Source organism: Zalophus californianus, chromosome 4 (assembly GCF_009762305.2).
Source record: "Zalophus californianus isolate mZalCal1 chromosome 4, mZalCal1.pri.v2, whole genome shotgun sequence".
Classification (NCBI taxonomy): Eukaryota; Metazoa; Chordata; class Mammalia; order Carnivora; family Otariidae; genus Zalophus; species Zalophus californianus.
Window position 1 is genome coordinate 85014623 of NC_045598.1, and position 20916 is coordinate 85035538.

General features: G+C 39.2%; 1 protein-coding gene across 4 annotated transcripts; it reads right to left on the reverse strand.

Annotated features, from left to right (window-relative positions):
* Window positions 1-717: 717 nt before the first annotated feature.
* EXTL2 (exostosin like glycosyltransferase 2) lies at window positions 718-20901 on the reverse strand. Of its 4 annotated transcripts, none has more exons than XM_027587633.2 (7): window positions 20171-20432; window positions 19780-19948; window positions 17558-17635; window positions 16547-16653; window positions 6654-7081; window positions 5941-6011; window positions 718-3624 (listed from the first exon to the last, which is right to left on the reverse strand). In XM_027587633.2, exons 5-7 carry the CDS (start codon window positions 7045-7047, stop codon window positions 3136-3138), a joined length of 954 nt encoding a protein of 317 aa, XP_027443434.1. In that variant the 5' UTR covers window positions 7048-7081; window positions 16547-16653; window positions 17558-17635; window positions 19780-19948; window positions 20171-20432; the 3' UTR covers window positions 718-3135. The 4 variants fall into 4 exon arrangements, with proteins under 4 accessions (XP_027443434.1, XP_027443352.1, XP_027443279.1 ...); XM_027587551.2 differs by having other exon boundaries at window positions 16537-16653; XM_027587478.2 differs by lacking the exons at window positions 16547-16653; window positions 20171-20432 and adding an exon at window positions 20454-20901.
* Between the last annotated feature and the right edge of the window lie 15 nt (window positions 20902-20916).

The window sequence follows — 20916 nt, forward strand, 5'->3', positions numbered from 1 at the left end:
AGAGGGAGAGAAGAAAGAATCCCAAGCGGACTCTGAGCTGAGCATGAAGCCCCACACAGGGCTCAATCCCACCACCCATGAGATCATGACCTGAGCAGAAACCAAGAGTTGGATGCTTAACCACCTGAGCCACCACCCCCCCGCCCCGAAATTTTTTTTATTGCTGGGACAAGCAAAGGGTCAACAATTCATTGCCTATACTTCAAGCCTGGGAACAAAGAGTTTCTAGAAGTAATTCAAAAGCTTCCTAAAGCTTATACTGCCTTTGAATCTTTTATTTGACAGTTGGACTTCCCGTTTTTCAGCCTTCTTAACAGAGTTCTTAACATGGCCAAGTCCTTCCAAATCCTTTGCGAATTTTGTACATGGAAAAAGGAAAGAAAACGTTAAATATGCAGTGTTGGGACGTCTGAGGGAAGCAGGTGCCCTCAGATGTGATACCAATAGTGCAGCGTTGGCAGTGCTTCTGGAGACACCTAGCAATATGTATCAAAAACTCTAAAAACATGCATACTACTGGATAGGTCCAAGTATTGAAGTTCTTGGCCTTATTTTAAAGGAATTATTATAGATGTGCTCAAAGGCAAGGGCATTTACCCAAATGTCCTAATAGTAAGAAATCAAACAAAATGGTAGTAGGATTGATTATATAAATTATAGTTTATCCAATGAAATACCAAATAAATCATGCTCTTAAAATATATGCTTCGGAAAGTCAGGAGGAATAGACACAAATATGCTTAGCCATTGTTAATGTGGTGGTGTGCTTTTCATTTCTCCTTTACGCTGTTCTGAATAAGCCAAAATTGCTAGAATGAATATGTAGGGTTTTAAGAATAAGAAAAGGGGCATTTGAAATAAAGACCTGAAAATTGCCATGGTTCTCTGCCCATTGTTACATAGGAATAATTTCTTGAATATCTCACCTGGTGGGCCCAGAGGCTTTCTAATACCTAGGTATTGAGTTGTAGAATTAACTGCACTTATTAGCAATAACACACCCCAACAGCTCTTCTATTTCTTAATGCAAACCACTAGGTAGATAGGACTCCCATTTTTGCAGATGAGGAAAGCAATGCTCCAAGAAGTTAAGTAAACATGAGATCTAGGAAGGATTTGAGTCCAAATACTCTCCTGGCACACCTAGCCTCTAAGTTCATTGCTTTCCTCATGCAGTTTCAAACCTGAGCAGCATCTCTTCTCCCAGTCATTTGGAGCAAGAATAAGAGGTGTACAGAGGAAAACAGTTTTAGTAGAATCACAGCCACAATGCAAAGGTCTCTGTATCACAGACTGAACTTCACTTTGTGATCATATTTGCTCTATAATGTCTGTAAAACATGATACGATTAACTTATGTGATGCTTAAGACAAGTTTGAGAACACAAAATGGGAAATAAAATCTGGGAATATTTGCCCACGGAGAACTCCCCCCACCCCCGGGAATGTAGCTAATGCCTCCGCTTTACCCTGAGCAATATATTAGAATATTTAGAAATTTGTAAAAACACGGACCACAAAAACGTGAGTCTGCTTAATTAAGAGAACATCTGCATGGTAGAAGTTTATTTTATTTATCTGCCAGGTGAATTCCAAGAGGCAAAAAATCACTACCAAGTTTGGCCAAAGCACATAATGAACATATAGGTTTTTAGTGAGGTTCTGGGTTCTACTGGTTTTATCTGACTGCATTAAGACACCTACACATGCCAATGTAAAGAAACAACATATACTGAACTAACTGCACATAGACCTCATTATTGGAACATTAACCATGATTATTATAATATTTTCACAGCTTTGCAAATGTGAGAATACAATGACATTATGGGAGGAGGAGGGGGAAGGGGAAGAGGAGAAGGTGGTAGACAGGAGCTTAATTAGGTATTCCTTGCTACTGTTGTAAACAAGGACCAAACACAGACACTATGTGGAACACAGATACTAATTCACGTAACAGAGTGAGCAGGTTAACAATTTACCGATGCAGACTCCCTATAAAATTCCTCTGCTATGATTCAGTTATTTTTTTCCTGTATGTAATCAAAATATCATCATGATGAATGCCTTGGGTCTTTTTTGAAAAAAAAAAAAGCAGCAGCAGCTCTGAATACGAGAGATTAACTTTGTGTATAATACACATAACTCTTTAGTATCCATGAGATAACCCTATGCCCTAACAATAAAGGTCTTTCCATACCAAAGGCTGTAACTTTCGCCAGTTCCTAATTAATCATTCTTTCAGAAGATTATTTTATGTTTCTTAAACAACACACAGTTTATGTAAAATATAAGAATTAACATACACTTCTCAAGGTCAGATTCAGGGACAAAATGCACTACCTGAATCCAGTAACACATTTGCTCCCTGCTGCATAGAAGTTGCACATAAGAAACACAGGTTGCACTTTTTTGTGATCCATGCAGTAAATATTCACAAAAATCAAGCAAACAACTAGACATCCTTCAGCTACTAAAATGAACTCTCCCAGTCACAACAGACTTATCAACGAAAATCAAAGCACTGATGGTTGCATCAAAACCATGCCGGGCCGAGTTAGTGCTGGAAAGGGCTGGTTGGAAAGACCACAATGAAAGCACTGAGAGTCATGAGTTTTCCACTTGTTTTTATAAGGGATTGAGACTATTCTCCCCTCACATGGCTTTTCTCTATGCCGTAGGCTTTTGCTAATGAGGCATTTCAGGCTTCAAATGAAAACAATCATCCTTTAGGGAAAAAGCTGAGAAATGCTTTTCTGGAGTTTCTGATCCTGGAGACAACTTACTATAGGTCCTTAAGGCAAATGCCAGGAGTCCAAGAAATTGTAGAACTGTCTCAGAATGTAAACAATAAAATCACTGACCAAGGAGTTCTATCCGTGTATGAAAATTCCTCGCCAAAAAAACCTATCTAGAGAGTACCAGCTTCTTGGTTTTTGAAGTTCCTGTAAATTTTATGTCCTAGAAGCATGGTACATTTTTTCCTTTGTAGAGACTTCTGTAGTGGATAAAAGTTCATGATGTTGCTTAAAAAAAAAACAAAAAACAAAACAAACAAAAAAACAAAACACCAACCCTAGCAAAGAGAAGCTACTCAGACACTAAGCAGTTTTGAGGTTTGTTTTTGTTTTAGTTTCATATTTTACTTTTGTGGTTGGCATAGGGAAAACCAAACTGAGAAATCATGATGTTGGAGTATTTTAAGGGCATGCTATCGTAGATACTAACAAGCTTATTTATACAGTAAGACCTCTGCAGAAAGTGCTCAGCTCGGTGCCACATTCCAGGATAGCCACCGTTGGACTCTTTTTCTAAATTGCCCATGTTTACAGGTTTCACAAATACCCCTGAAGTCTTCCCGGTGTTCTTGGCAATGATAAAATTCATGGCAATATCATCACAGTTCTGGATTTCATCTATCAAGGCATGGACAGCTGCAGGTTGCCTCTGAAACAGGTCAAGGTATTTGCTATTGAAGAATGAGGCTCCAATCAGCACCATAGAGTACTGGTCGCCATTTCCAAACCCCGGTGTTTGCAGTTCAAAACCTCCATAACTGTAGACCCCTGATGAAGTAGAGACATGCTTTCTAGGAACAAATCCTACAATTTGATCAGGAAATTGCTGAAAAGATGGAAAAGGAACAATTAAGGGTGGCATTTCTTGAGAGCAGACATGGTGAGAAAGGCAATGATTTATTACAGAGAGAATTAAACTGATTTATCAACTTTATTTTATTCTTGGCTCCCACATCTCAATTTCATCTAACTCCAGGCAACTTCATAAATCTACATCCTGATACGTTTGCAGGTCAAAATTCTATCGCAACCCAAACTGCTAACAAAATTTCTAACCTTACAAATGTTCTAATTCAAATGTTCTCTGATATTAATAAAGTCTAGTCACCAAAGAGTCTGGTTCTTCAAAGTTTGCTTCAAATGAAGCTGACTGTATGAATGCTATTTATTACGGGAGATAAGAAGATACAGCATAATTTTGAAAATCTGTTTCAATCTCTTAGGAGCACATAAAATTGTGGATCTACATGTATGACTCTGTTTTTTCATGTTGATTTCAATGTTCCTGAAAGTCACTGTTGATTTTAAACAATGTTATATTTTTCCCCCTTCTCAGCTTGGGTGTTTCCTTTTTAAAAACATGAGTAAAAAATATATAGTGAGATGTTGTCAGAATCTTTGAAGAAAGGATAGTAGTAAAACCATAGAAGTAAGATGAGAGCAACTATAAATGACACAAAAACCAGCAAACAAGAGAAAACCAGTGAAGCACAGAAAAGAAGTAAGAATTTATAGAGTTAAAAGGTTTAGTTCAATCTCGTAAGTAATTTGCGTTTCACTCATTTACTGAACAGACATTAAACTAGGGACACATACACACACATACACACACACATCCAAATCAGGCTGGGTTAAATCCCATTTCAAAAAAGTCATCATCTGGGAAGGGTATGATTCAGCTATGTGAACAAGGAATTCCCATACTGTGAGACGGTTGTACGTGCAGTTGGGTAAGCCTCTTGGAAGCACTGAGGACAGGGTGACAGATTTGTTGCTGGGAGACAAAGGGGAAGGGCAGGGAGTCGAGGATAAACCCTGGGGGGCTTCAGAGAGCAAGTGCCATAGACATCATTTAGGAGGATGAATGAAGTTCCACAGACCGCTAGAGGAGGAAAAGTCATAGCACTAATTAGCGGTAATGGGTGAGCACAAAAGCACGCTAGATGTCCACTCCAGCCTTGTCCGCCTGTATACCCCAAATCATTACACTATGCCAGGCATTGATGGGACTGAACTGTAGGAGTCAAGTTACCTTGGGCAATGGATTGAAACTGTTCTTGGTTACTCTTCTATGAATAAAACCTAAAAATCATATTTATCCATTTTTAATTATGGCTTACTTGGATTGTTCTAAATAAGCACAGTTCTTCTATCCCCCCCTAACCCCTGACATTTTAGGTAAATTGATTTTTTTACCTGAAATAGAAATTTCACAGCTGGAATATTACATTAGAATTTTTTGCCTAAGAAGCTTTATTTACAGGGCTGAAAAAACTGCTGTAGGGGAAAAAACTTGTTGATCTTGGTATAAAGTTAGAAATTGAAGTTTTGAGAGGCTGATATCTGCAGAGTACTGTGACCACTTACCATTAATATCTAATGTTCTTATATCCCATGTAGCTAATTAAGGAGGGTTACTATAGGGCAAATTAGACCATTTATTGGGTAGCACAGTGTTTCATTATTTGACACAGCTTCAGAATACTGGTGTACAGTCCCGATTTCTGCAACTTGTAAAAGCCAGCTACTATTAATTAACACATATTCAATAGCAAAGAATTGTGTTTATAGAATAGTGAACAATTTATGCCTGTTTATTCCAGCTAGGATTTAAGGGAGAATAAATAAATAAATAAATAAATAAATAAATAAATAAATAAATAAATAAATAAATAAAACTATAAATATTACTATTCCTAATTCCTAAAAAGTTGTCCCAGCATTAGGATTAAATTTTGTGGGTGTAATAAATGCTTTCTTTTAAAGAAAGTTATATACAACATTAATACAGAAATACACTTTTCATTTGAGACATGTATCTGTGGCCTTGTAGAAAAATATCTCTCGATTCTAGTCTTTGCCATACCAAATCATCTCCTCATTCTTCTCTGGAAGGTAGTTCTAGCTCTTCTCCCCAGCATATCAAATAGAAATCAAATATAGATAAAAGATACCATAACTTGCAGGCTGGCTTAAATGAACATGAGACATGTTGATTACCATGCAACAAGTATCTATGTCTCTTAGATAAATACTGTCTACAGTGTTTGAGATGACTCCCACATTAAACCACGACGCTGCCCAACTAAATCAGAGATAAAACTTTATACTGATGAATTCATAAAGGACAGAGCAACATTACCTGCCAAACTGAGAAAGCAAAGACAAGGTCTTGGGCGCTAATTAGCGTATCATCATCTACCATTAACACCGCTGAAACGAAAGGAAAAAGAATTATATCCAACAGTCTGGAAATGGAAACAAAACTAGTAATAAACAATGGTGCCCAGATCATTCAAATGAATAATTTCCTGAACAAAATTAGTAAACAAGAAATGTACTCTCGGAGAGATTTGTCTGGTAGAAAAAGTGTTTATTTGAATTGTAACTGATACTTATAATTGCCTGAGGGGAAAATTGTCATGCAGCTCTCATCCATTATCCTAGAAACGAATGAACCTATAAATAAATAAAATTGATGGCCTTCTAAGCAAATTACAATGCTCATGAAACTGCTCTGAACGGGAGGAAAAGGAAGGTGGCAAAAAAAAAAAAAAAATACATTAAGCGTAAGCCGAATGCCATTTTACTACTTTCTGTGATACCATACTGTGTAATTATAGTGGATCTTCGTTCACATTAACCTCTTTGTCACAGTTGCAAGATGTATGTGATTTCTTCCCCACAAAACTGCTTCTTGACATCTTGAAAATTGCCCCTATGTTTCTTTTTGATTCCCTCTCCCTGCTTTCTCCACATCAGTAAGACAAGCAGAAGGCCGGAAAGCCACACACCCACCCCCCGAGCTCTGGGGAGCGGCAGCCCATGCCAGCTGGGACCCCGGCAGCAACTCACCATTGGTTTCCAGTTCGGGAAAGACTTGCAGTCGATTTCTCATCCTGTTTGTTGTCTGGAGTTTGAAGATCACAGGGACAGGGTGAGGCCCTAGAGAGTTCCATAACTCGTCTGGCCCCTTCTCCCCAACATTGTTCCACACCACAATCACTTTATGTAGATACGGCACAGCCTGATAATGATTTAAGAGTCTCAGTAAGAGATCTGTTCTGTTGTATGTCTGCATTATTAGAGTAAAGGAATCCAGGGCGGACTTGCCCTGAGATTTTATTTCCCTACGCAAAGTGAGCATCTTGTCTTCCTTGATATTTGGAAGTAAAGTGGTCAAAGCCCCGGCTACGAGGAGCAGCACAAGGATGACCACCAAAGAGAAACGAAGCACTCGAATGCCCATCACTCGTCCGGGAAGTTTGCAGATGTGGCAACACCTGGAATAAAAACGGCAATAAAATACAGTGTTAGCATTCTCACTAGTTACCATGTTTTTGGCTTTGCCTTTTTAAGGAGGACGGAGGTAAATCTTATTTGAGTTGATTAAATTCAGTTCTCCCTGCCTCTTTGATAGGGCGACTTGGCCTAAGGCCTAACTGAAAAGTGCAGGGAATGGACCTCCCCTTCTGGGCCTGCTTGCTTTTGCAGTTGTGGACAAAAGCTCATCTACACACAAGCCGGAAGAATTAAGCAGTGTATTTTAAAATCTGCCCTCATTTTACTATGAAGAATTTGGAACCAACACTATTTTTTCAAATGGGATTACATTTCTCTCAGTAGTGTACTAATTCTTTAAACAGCTTTACTGAGAGATCGTTGACATAAAAATTGTATATATTTAAAGTGCACAACATGATGTTCTTTTACATGTATACAGCAGGACCTTGAACGGCACAGGTTTGAACTGCATGGGCCCACTTAATATGTGGATTTTTTTTCAGTAAATACAGTCCAGGACTATCAGTGGATTTTCTTTTCCTTATGATTTTCTTAACAATATTTCCACTTTTCTTACTTTATTGTAAGAATGCAGTATATAATACAGACACCAAATACGTGTTAATTGGCTATGTTATAGGTAAGGCTTCTGGATCAACAGTAGGCTATTAGTTGTTAAATTCTGGCGGAGTCAAAAGTCAAAATGTGGATTTTCGATTGTGCAGGGCGTTGGCCTCACGTTGTTCAAAGGTCAATTATACCGCAGTATACGAAATTTAAAAGTACTTTTTGGTAGCAACCTTTTTTCCAAATGAGATCATAGTGGTAGCCAATGAGCTTTATCCAAGGCGCGATTATTGCTAATTGAAATCATAGGTGGAAGCCTAATATAAGAAACAGATTATAATGGCGGCAGCAGCAACAAACAATTACAGTGGGTTTACCACTTATCAGGCCCTGTACTACGTGCTTCGCACGTCATGGTATGTACTTATTCACTCAATAGAATAAACAAGTAGTTATGAGTGCTTACTTGTACCAGGCACTGTTCTAGGATCTGTGGCTACAGCAATGAATAAGATAGACTCAGTCTCTGCTGTTCGAGGCAGAGGAAAGAGTAGAGAGAGACAGACGAAAAGTAAACTCAAAGACAAGTTAGCATTGCAGTAACGAAGAAAATACATCAGAGTGACATAAGCAAGGGCCAGATCACCAGGGATCTTGTCAGCCAAAAAAGGAGGATAGATTTTATTCTACTTGAGATGGGAAGCTCTTAGAGGGTTTTGATCAGGGCAGGGACAGGATCTTTTACTAGAGCTTGGATACTTACAGAGGTTAAATATCTTTCTCAGGATTAGGAGGCAACTAAGTAATGTATCTGGAATCTATACCCAAGAAAATCTGCTGCCAGAGCCAGGCTGTCCCTCATTATGGGCTAAGGGATGTACTGCCGGATTTAATTCAGGTTGAACTGAGGTAGGGCTCTGGAGCTTCCAAATCACCATCTCTGACAGGACAGGAGGATCAGAAGGTACTGTAATCAGCTATGTACTCTCCTATTCCTCACTATACCTAAAGGCTCCACCTGCAATATGGCTAGAGAATACTAGGTGAACAAACACCCGATGAATGTGGTCTGGACATTCATGGGTCAAACATTCCTGGCAGATCAGACCTCTCAGTCACATATGTAAGAAAAGACTGAATCACACAGGCAGTTTTACAGAGACCCAGAGCTCTGATTTCCTAGCCTCTGATAGAGTTCATTATCACCCCTGCTACCTCCTTCTGGAGTACTGTTGACTTTCAGTTGTTGCTGTTTTGTTTTTTTTTTTTTTATTCTGCTAGTTCTTTTTCTGATTCCAGACTTTACTTACTCCTCCACAAGCCTCCATAAACTTTCTAGGTAAGTCCTTATTCTGTATTTTGGCAGCTGAGCCTTCATACACATCTTAGCATATATATCCTAGATTTATTCAACTGCTCTGTTCAAGTACAAAAGCCAGAAGTGAGGAAAAAGAATATTCAAAGATATACTTACTTATAAAAAGACTGAAAACAAAAATCAACCAGAAGTTTCTAACCATTTAGAAAATACCTTTAAGAAAAAAAATAGATCTTCGAACTGGAAAGGACATTATTCTTGAGGACTTTAATGGATCCATCACCTACCCTCTCTTATTATTTTTCATACAGTTTCTCTTCTTAGGGACGCCTGGGTGGCTCAGTCGTTAAGCATCTGCCTTCGGCTCAGGTCACGATCCCAGGGTCCTGGGATCAAGTTCCGCATCAGGCTCCCTGCTCAGTGGGGAGCCTGCTCCTCCCTCTCCCTCTGCCTCTTCCCCAGCTTAAGCGCTCTCTCTCTCCTCTCTCAAATAAATAAATTTTAAAAATCTTAAAAAAAAACAATTTCTCTTCTTAGGTGATACAATAAAAAAACTCTCATCTATTCCACGATATCGACAAATGTGATAAAACTGGAGGAGACTTCTTACTGCTCCCTCCCAGCCGTGGTAGGCCAACCACGCTAAGCCACCATCGCTGTCCTGTGTAGTACCATTGCCTCTGTACAGTTTAGTTTTGGTTGTTGCCATCTCCTTAGAAAAGCACTGTGTATGGGTGCCTAGACTCTTGACTCCACAGCCTGTGGTTTAACTGAGCACGTGCAGCCAGGCCACCATTCCACAGGCAATCCTAAGACTGTAGTCTAACTTTTCCCATCTCACAGGTTAGATTCCCAGTGAAATTTCACTTTAATGTCCAAATGATGATGTTCAGTCAACCTCTTGTTTTTCATGGGGGAGATTTAGCAGGGGTGGAATTCAAGTGACAATCCCACTCCTATGATCTTGTTTCATGTGGGGAGGCATGCTTTACAATTGTAGAAACAGTTTCTCCATATATAGTTCAGCAAGGACATAGAGAGACTATATAGACCATGCCCTTAACATCTCCCTTTGAGTGTACGGGAATGGGGAATGGAGAATTCTAATGGGGCTAGGGGCATCCACTCCGTGGTTGGAGAGTGCACTGAGGCCTGTGCAAGCAAAGAAGAGCTTATTCATAAGATCAAGGAGATGGTTGTTGTCATTCAGCAACTCTCACTTTTCAATAGTCCAGATTTGGAAAGCAATGTTACCTTGTAGTAACCTTTTCAGAGAATTTGCAAAGAATATTCTCTCCTGGACTTTCTCTGTGGGTGTTCTGTTAAGAAAGGCAATTTTGTGTCTCTCCTTTTATCCTGGCCTCACTCAAGATATGAATAAAATGAATTATTTTTGAAGTAACCCCAACTTACTATGATTATTCTTCAAGGACAGTAATTTAAGGCATTAGAATACAATGTTTTCATTGCATGTACCTCTTACTAAAACAACACATACTGTTAATGTAGCCAACCAAGGAAAAACCATTATGAATTAATAATTTTGGTTCAAAGGCCTTGAAAATCCTTCTAATATATTGAATCAAAAGCAGGTCTCATAAAACATATTTTCAGTTCTGCATAGAAATGGCTAGCTATAAGCACTCAGAGCAAAGAATCATCCAACAATTGCATTAAAATACACCCTGATTAAAATCTTTGTTTTCATTTTCCACAGCTGAGTAGGAACAGCATATTGCAAAACTCACACAGAGGTGTTTCTAGTTTCTAAAGCAGACACAGGTAACTATCTGGCAATTTTAGTGTAGAAAAAGTAATGAAATTAATTACTATAGCCTACTATAAATATAACTATGTAATTATATTTACATATAATTATATGATAATTATATACCCTACTATAAATACACTTTGTCAAAGACACGCATGAGTATTTCACTTTTACCTATACTTTTAAGTAGGATTTAGCCCTATCCCCATCATAGAAATTTCCTCTTTCAGATAACTTCTAATCTCCTATTGTACCTGTTCCAAAATGTGTTGGGAGATTTGAATAATTTATCTTTAGAAACACAGTGTAAATATTTCATGTGGTACTTATTAAATAATGCAACCCAATACAATTATGTAAAATTTTTAGTCTGTATAGAAAAGCAAGAAGAGCAAGAATTTGTCTCCTGATCATCTGAAAAATCAAAGACCCCCAAATGATATTTTTTTGCCTTATTACGTTAACTTATTAGTTCTTCATAGGTAGACAGCATATCCTTTTAGTTATTTTCATATTGTTATTCTAGCATCTTCTATACCAGGGGTTTTCAACGGGGGACGACTCTGTTCTCCAGGTGATACGCTGCAAAGACTGGAGACATTTTTGATTGTCAGGACTGAGGAAGAGATGCTATCGAGTGGGCAGATGTCAGAGTTGCTGCTAAAATCCTGCAATGGACAAGACATCCCTCCAAAGGGAAGAATTATCCAGCTTAACATGCCAAAGATGCTGAGGTTGAAAACCCTGCTCTACATATACTTTACCTGACATGACGTACCTGAACATGATCGGGAGAAGGACTGTTAGCCAGGTGGCTTCTGAAAACCCCACTACTTTGGTTATACTCAAACAGTCAGGGATAAAGCCAGGGCTCCAAAACTGCCCCAGTATTTATATGCTTTACTGTACAAACACATAAACTGAAGGACAGCTCAGAGCTCTAAGTCACTTCCTTACTTCATAAAGAACTCAAGGTCCAGGCATTAGGAACTTGCCTAGGCTCACGCATGCAGCACACTACCAGTAGAACCAGCGCAAGAATCTAGGTCTCCTGATGGCATAGTCCAGGACTGTTTCCACTGTGTTGTGCTAAATTCTGCAGGGATGTATCAAAGTATCAGTACACAAAACTGTCACTATCTGTCCAATAATATAAATATTTATACTTGGTATGCTGGGGTATATTTTACAACTTTATTAAGACTTATTTCATATACCCTAAATTTCACCCACTTAAAGTACAATTGACTCTTGAATGACACAGGTATTAGGGGCACCAACCACTCCACTCTGCACAGTCAAAACCCCTTGTATCACTTTTAACTCCCCCAAGACTTAACTACTAGTAGCCTACTGTTGACCAGAAGCCTTAGTGTAACATGAACAGATTAACACATTTTGTATGTTATACGTATTATATACTGCATACTTACAATAAAGTAAGCGAGAGAAAAGGAAATGTTATTAAGAAAATCATAAGGAAAAGAAAATCCATTTATAGCACTGTACCATATTTATTGAAAAATATCTGCACGTAAGTGGACCCACGCAGTTTAAACCCATGTTGTTTGAGGGTCAACTAAACCCTTCAGTGGCTTTCAGTATATTCACAGAATTGTGCAACCATCACCACAGTCTAATTTTAAAACATTTTCAACATCCCAGAAAGAAACCCCAGACCCATTCATTAGCAGTCACAACCCCCTTTTCTCATCTCCCCCCCCCAACAACGAGGCAATCTCTAATCTACTTTCTGTCTCCACAGATTTGCCTATTCTGGATATTGCATATAAATGGAATCATACAACATGTGGTCGTTGTGTCTGGCTTTTTTTCCCTTAACAGAATGTCTTCAAGGTTCATCCATGTCATTATATATATATATATATATATATCAGTAGCTCTCTCATTTTTTTTAATTGCCGCATAGCATTCCATTCCTACATAGATATAACACATTTTGTATATCTGTCAGTTGCTGGACATTTGGGTCGTTTCCGGATTTTGCTATCATGAGTAATGCTACTATGAACATTCATGGACAAGTTTTTATGTGACCATGTTTTCATTTCTCTTAGGTATATAATTAGGAGTGGAACTGGGGGGGTCACTATGTCAGAAATTTTTTAATATCTGATAACTGAATAGCTTTTGGAAGAGTATTACTTGAAATGTTAAAAAAATTTTCTTAAATGTGGGTATAAGAAAGTAAATAATGCGTAGTCTATAAAGCAACAGTTGCAAATTCTCTAATGGGTGTCTCTAAATGGACCAGGCAATTCGAATTTTCAGAGACCCACTAGTCAGTTATTTACTTATATCGTCTCTCCAAATTCCCTAGAAGGAATGCTGCTGAATGAATAATTCTTTTCTCAGGGCTAGTTCCTTCAGACTGAAAAAGCAGCAATTATCCAGACTGAAGCTGAAAACAAATATGCCAGAGCATAGTATGAACAAAGATTAGTTATGTCGTCTGACTCATAAAGTAGAAAAGCAGGGAGCAGCCTGACGTCGTACACCGAGAAGCTGTCATTTTCATTTTGATGCCACAGATGGCGGAGGAACGATAACTATTCTGCCATTTCACTACTAGATTTGTCTCATGTTGTACAGATTGTTTTCTCCTCTGGTTTATCCTGCAAAACATGTACTTGCCTAAAAACTGATGATTATAGAATATAGATGCTCAGAAAAGGGCCCTCAGCTGCCAAGACGTAAAATCACGTCCAGAGGGGCAATGCAGAGGCCAATTCAGAACCTGGGCTTTCCTTCCGTGAACATGCAAGAGTTGGAAGAGACAGCTATGCCACCGATGAGGAGCTTCTGACCAGGTTTCTAGCATGCAGATGACACACACTGCTCAATCCACGGCAAAGAGACACGTGGTGCCAAATTCCAGAAGGACTTTTATGGTACCGACAGCCAGTGTGCTGGCTTAGGACTCCATGTGTTGGTACATGCTATTTTCTCCACCGACAAAGCACTTTCCTGTCCCCACCTGACAAACTCTTACTCCCGGGCCCCTCCCCTGTGAACATTCCTCACACTCTCCATCCTCAGTGCTCTTGGGAACTCAGAACATGGTGTCACTAGCCTTTGTTTCTAGGTATTACAACCATTGACTATGCTCCTTTTTGAGTCTAACTGTATCTGGAAGGCAGTTTCCATTAGTCTTTGTCATCCAAAACAGTGCCAGGCCCATTTTTTGAGGAAGCGCTCCCAACTCTTTGTGGTTAAATGGGGTGAGGGAATCTCTGTTTAAATGGTCTTCAACTCCACAAAGGATAAGAAATGTTTGAAACTAACAGAACAAACTTAAATGCGAACGAAGGCCCAATTAAGACTAGACAGTACCCAAGAAACCAATCCCTATGTGAAAGACCTGAGTTATCCCCCATTTGGTGACCAGCACAGCCAGTCAGAAATGTGGTCTTAAGCACAAGCCACTTTTCTACTTTCAGTTCTGTGGTCAAGCTACTTGATAAATAAAAGACATCCCAGAACTCTTATTTTTTTTTTTTTTTGCATCTTTTCAAAGATATTCTGCATTAAAATACCTTTGCACATCCTTATTTCTATGGAAGCTCTTGGAGAATGAGCTGATTTGCCTTGGGGGGAAAGCATCCCTTCTTAGATAATATCGTCCTTGTGAATTTCCCCAAACTTTTAGGAGCTAACAAAAACTAGAAGCTAGATGACTTAATCCAGCAGGCAGCATACAGGATTTAAACCAACAGAAAATAAAATCTTACCTAGTTGAGAAATGAAATTTTAGTTTGGGTCCAGGAACTGACCCAAAAAACCCGTTGGACTTCAGGACAATTGGCAGAAAAAGAAGACTAAGTGAGAAAACACTGCTGCCAAGTGTCATTCACTATTGCCCATAGTAAGCCTCTTCCATTAAAATTTCAAGCCACATACGCTAGAATTTACTTCACGACTAAACACAAAATGCCAGAAATAGCACATGAAAGGTCACTTTTCTTTACAAGTCTTTTTCAGGTGCTATCCAGTATTCTGGGAAGAGTTTTGCCTTTCGTTATTTTCCACATATTCAAGAAATTCATTCCTTTCACTGTTATTTTAGAAGTGCCATACCACTTTTCTCATCCTTTACCAACTGCTATCCTCTGCTTCCTAAATGATTTTCCCTCACTCTTCCTCCTGAGGAATCCATCTGTTCTTACAAGGCTCTTCCTAACTCCCATTACTTTCTTCACGGGTCTAAACACATCAAAATAAGTTAACTGATTTTGTGTTACCAATAAATATTCTTTATTATTTGTATTCAGGAACAGGACATTATTTAGGAACAGGAAAAAGAGGAGTAGGAATACACTTAGAGCAATAATAAATAATGAAAGTGTCCATAGCGTGGGATTCAGCTTGTGCTTAGGATCAACTGTACAGTGTTCAGAATGGATCATTTAGATGACCACAATCTGGATCAACTGGGTCGTGGATTGGCCATTAGGATGAATGCAATCAGTCTTTTCTAGTCACAGTATAACTGGCTACATATATAAGATCACTGATAGCCAATTTAAAGCTTGTCCTTTAGAAGGCTTCGTTCTGGCCCTCACTGCATTTTGAAACTGTAGTTCTGAAACAGTATTGCTAAAGCAGGTTGATAAACAGCTACAGTTACTGCAATATCGCATTTGAATAGATAGATGCTGTGACAGGTCATTTCTCACTGCAGGCTGTAAGGAAAGAATTTCCGTACTGGGCACATTCAAGATCAAGTCCTTCTGTTGGCAGCCAGGCAGAGTGAGCCATTCCTTTATAGGTAAATCCAGTTAGAGGAAACACCAAGAGCAGCATTTAAAGCAGGGATAACAGTCAGTAAGTACCTGTGTTTCCACTTGCCTGTCCACTCCCACCCCTTTATTCATAGCAGAAGCTGCCCAACAGTCCTGGCATTTTTTTTTTTCCTCCTAAGCCTGAACAAAGCATCAGATTCCTTTTCTATACTTCCTCAGACAGCTACTATCAATTAACTGGATTTGCTTCATTATCGCTGATTTAAGAGGAAATAATGTATAAGTATCATGTGGGACATGTTTTTAAAGTACCTCCTCCTTTAATTCAGCCATTTGTTACTGAGGCAGACAGCGAGCTCCTCTCTACCCTCGAAGCGCCCAGGTTATGCTACATAAAACTATGCTAGATAAAAGTTCGCTTTAGCCTTGCATCTTTCTCCTGGAATTGCCAATTCATTGTAGCTATGATGAAGATAATGATGATGATGTTTGGAGATGACCAATTCCATGGACATGTATTAGGACAGGAGTAGGAATGGCCTTATTTCTAAGAGGAACATCCACGACTTGTAAGGATCCAAGGAGTCAATGCATCCTAAGAAGAAAGCCTAGAAATAGAAAAGCATTTTTAGCTCAGTACAGTGCCATGCAAAATTAGTTCCAGAAATGGGTCAAAAAGAAACCAAGTACATCTGCAAATATATTGCTTTTACCATTCTAGCATAATAGAGCTTTTCATTTGAACTTCTGTTTAAGTCACAGGAAAACGGAGAGAAGGCAAGATTGTTAGGCAATGGATCTCTGGAATATTCTATGGAAACTTCTCTCTTTTAGAAAACAGTGGTGTTCAGCAATAAACTCACATTCCAAAATCGCTAAGAGAAACAGATTTCATACATATGAATTATAATTTATAAATAGTTTTAGATATCAAACCTAACATCAAAGCAATCCTGGCTCATACAAACTTTCTAACTTTTTTAGAGGAAGGTCCAAATCCCCATGGTAAATATCCATCAGTCAACAAACACTTACAGGTACTTACCCCGTGCCCAGCACTGTCAGGCACTAGGGATGGTAATGCAAAGAGCACCCAGTTCTTGCCCTCACAGAGCTCAGCAATAGTAATGAAAACTGTCAGACCTCTGCCACCTGTGTGTTATATAATACCTCAAATCAGTAAGGTTTCAAATCTTTAGAGACAAGGAAATTAAAATATATCCACCCCGTTTTAGAGATGGGATAGCGGAGACTGAGAATACGAAATGATTTTCCCTGAGCCACATAAAGAGTGGTAGGTCACACCAAACTCCACACTTGCGCCACTTCGTATTTTCAGTGTCTTGTGTAGTCTCTTATCTTCAGCTTTGTTCTAGTCTACAAGAATATTTCAACTTTATGGGTATTGGCTTTATTCTGTAAGCTGAACTATTTCGATGGGTTAGACTAAGGGAGGCCTTACAGTATTTTCGAACAGACCCTGGCTCAAGTAGGAACTTTATTTCCAACGAAATAAGAGTACCTCTAGAGGAAATAATTCTTCTCAGATAAAATATTAGTACAAACACTCATGTGCACAGCAGCATTGTTCACAAGTCAAAAGGTAGAAGCAATCCAATATCCATTAACAGAAGAATGGCGAAACAAAATGTGATATATACATGAAATATTATTTAGCCTTTAAAAGGAAGGAGATTCTATCACATGCTATACCATGGATGAACTTTGAGGATATTATGCTAAGTGAAATAAACCAGTCACAAAAAGACCTTATAGGAGGTTATCTAGAGGAATCAAATTCATAGAGACAAAAAAGTAGAATGGTGGTTACCAGGGGGCTGGGGGGAAGGGGGAAAATGGGGAAGTTGGTTAATGAGTATAGCGTTTCAGTCCTGCAAAATGAAAAAGTTCTGGGGAATGGTTGCTCAACATGTAAATATTCTTAATACTACTAAAACTATACACTTAAAAATGGCTAAGATAGCAAATATTATGTTATGTGTATTTTACCACAATTTTTTAAAAAACAAACAAAAAAGCCCATATTGGTACTTACCTCATTATGGTAAAGATTTAACTTCTTAAAACTTTTCTTTATGGCTTCTGTAATTGATAGGAACAGGACCTCTTGGTGCTATTAGGGGGAAAATCAAAGATTTTTCTGTGATGTTTTTATCAATCATCAGAAAATTTTTAAAAATGCTTTTAATGCCATTGCCTATAGGCTTCAGATTATTTTTAGAAATTAAAATGAGCTATTCTGTGTTCTAAAGATTGCATTTAGGCAGAGAGATAGATAACGTCTTCCCGTGAGGTTGGAGCTAACCCAGCTATATTTGTGTTTTCACGTTTGGGAAGTATGCAGAAGCAGAATAAACTCATATCATCCCCCCATCTAATGTGTTTATACATTTGAAAGCTATATGCTATAGATATGTGCCATGGAGCAAAACCTTGGAATGCATTAGCAATTTACACTTATATTCGATTTCTAGATTTTTAAGAATCTGTAGTTTTATCCACCGTCACAGCTTCTTTATCCAGTCGAGGTTCACAGGGCATTCAATTTGAAGCATCTAAAAAAGCATGGGGTCTAAAATAGGGCTGCAGCTAAATGCCAGGGTTGATTACTGAGGAATGACAGATGGCATCCTTCCTTTTCCTTACTGACTACTGCCTGAAAGGAGCTGGAACCCTGACTGGAGATAAGCATCTGCCCCTTCATTCTCTCTGCCTTCATTTCTCACAGTCCTCAAGCACATGTCTGAAAAGCTGGTTTTTTTCCGTCGTATAGTCTGCCTAGTTAATCTAATGCAATTACTTAGTAGAAGATGATCTAAACAAATATTTCAAAGTTCAGGGTAGAAATCCATGTATTAATTTTAAAATGTTCATTACTATATCTATTTTATAATCTTAGAAACCCCATTTAATCTTTTAAGACATGAAGGAATTAAGAGTTATGATTGGAATCTTTCAAAATCCTGCATCTGTAATGACCACCTGAATTGAGCAGAAGAATCATTTTTGATTTTCCAAAATAATGTTCTTTCATGAAACAAGTTATTGAAGGGGCAACAGGATGGCTGAGACAAAAGCCTTGGTATATATCACAAGACTCACTGAGTGACAGTTGTCTCCCTTTGATACACCAAGGGCATACCTTGTGCACATCTTAAACATCACACAATTCTAAAGTCCTGTCACCCTCTCTCCTCACATCAACTTCTTCATCCCATAAAATTCTTCCAGGGAAAGAATCTGGACTTAACTGGCTTTATAATTATTTTCTTCCTCCCACCCTGTGCCCAGCACAGAGCCTAGCAGATAGTAGACACTCATTAAATGACCACTGAATGAAAAAAACTAACTTTAACTTTGATATGACAATATATATTGGTCAACATATATGGAAGAAACATTATTTCAGAATGACAAGAGAAGTGAGATGCAAACATTTTCCACTCATAGAACTTTTCTTCATTTAACTAGTGTCCAATTTCTATTTCCAATAAAATGCCTTTAGTATTGAAGTTAGGCTGCAATTTGGGAGTCCCAGGAAACCAATATAACTGAAATCAAACTTCAATTTCTCCAACTTATTTCAAAAGTATTTGAAAGGAGTAATGGGGTAATGCAGATTTCTCCATAAACATGCTGAGCAATTTCTCGTTCACACCAATATAGGATAAAATGCAGAATTCATTTTCAAAAGTGGAATGCAAAAATACAGGCTCAAATTGCAGCTGACCTTGATGAATTAACAGAATACTGGAAATCAGTTACTGAAATTTGGTTATTTCTATATATCTCTCCCCCCCCCCCACTCCCCAGTTACATCATATTGAAATAAAGCCGTTTTGGAGAAAAACCCCATTACCATGGAAATATTTATCTTTAACCTAGTTTGCAACCACTTAATATTTCCCCAGCAGTGCAGTAGAGTAAAATTTAAAGTCTATGGCTCATATAAAAGCTTCCTAAAAAATATAAGTAAATTCTACTAATTGAAAATATTTCTATGTTTAAGTTAAAATAATGAAACATTGGCCAAGAAAAGCAAAGAGAAAATGCTCTTTACAGAACTTAATTTCTGGAATCTAGCTGTTTTACACAGCAGTTTTAATTAACATGAACAATGAAAAAAATACATTTTCAAAAATAAAGACAACAAATCACTACCCCACTCACGCACAAAGTTCCAAGAACGAGAACAAAACATGCATATATCCTCACTGCAAAAATTTTTTAACACGAGAGCATTTGCTATTTCCTTACCTCGAGCGCAGAAGATTGCAGTGGGGCCAGCCGATTTATTTGCTTGCAGCCTGGTTCTCATAAAACAGAAGGGGCGTCTCGCTTGCTCATTTGTTGTTGTTGTTGTTTGTTTGTTTGTTTCTAAACCCAGCAGCGTGCATCTACCCTGCCTCATTCGCTGAAGGATAACCTGGAAAAAACACCGCCCGCAAAGTGAGCGCCAGAAGCAGGGGACAGTCCCTGGGTGGCCGCCCCTCCTTCCCCGGTGACGCTCCACTTCCTGTTAGACTAAAAGCTCCCAAGAATCTCGATTTTGTAGTTTCCAGCCCACTTCCAAAAGCCAATCTTCCTTTCCCCCCATTTCTTCCCCAAAGTAACAACTTTTAATCATTCACGTGATGGACCACCTGACCTTATCCAAACAATTTTCCGGAAAGGCGCCCGCAGGAACGTTCCAACGACTGTGGGTGCCCAGGACAAGCCCGAGAGCTCGCCACTCTGCGCCCCGCGCGTCCTCGAGCCCAACCAACGGGTCAGCTCCTCCAGCACCTCCCTCAAATGCGCAGGGAGGTTCTGACAAGAATTACAGCCGCGGCTGCGGCCCCCGGGATGACCTGGAAGTGAAAGGGACCTGCACGAACTCGAGAGTTTTGGGGGGTTCGCGGGTTGAGATTGTCCGGGAAGCAGTGCCTTACCCAAACCTCAATTCCAACATGGTCTCGTAGGGGGTTCCTTTAAAGGGCTTCTTCTGGATTCATTTAACGTTCTTTCGAAAGGCATGTGTTGATTGCCTCACACTTGGCAGTACGGAAGGCCAGGAGCTGTTCTCCGGGACTGGATTACTAGGATTTGGGTGACCACCGAGTTCACCCAGCAAAACCATCACTTGCGCTTCCTGCGGACTGGCGGCTACAGAACACGTTGACGCCTGGGTTCTAAAGCATTGCCATCTCAACACCGGGATTTAATGCTAATAGGGGGAAATGGCGAAAGGGCAGGCGCTGGACGCCAGTGCATCCGGGAACATCAGTGGTAGGCGGTCTGGGTGGGCAAGAGCGGGCCCTCAACCTCCCAGCCATCACAGTCTGTGGGCCGACACTTCAGGATTTTCTTCGTGCCTACATCCCAGGCCGGCGCATTAACTACCCAGCAGTTGCC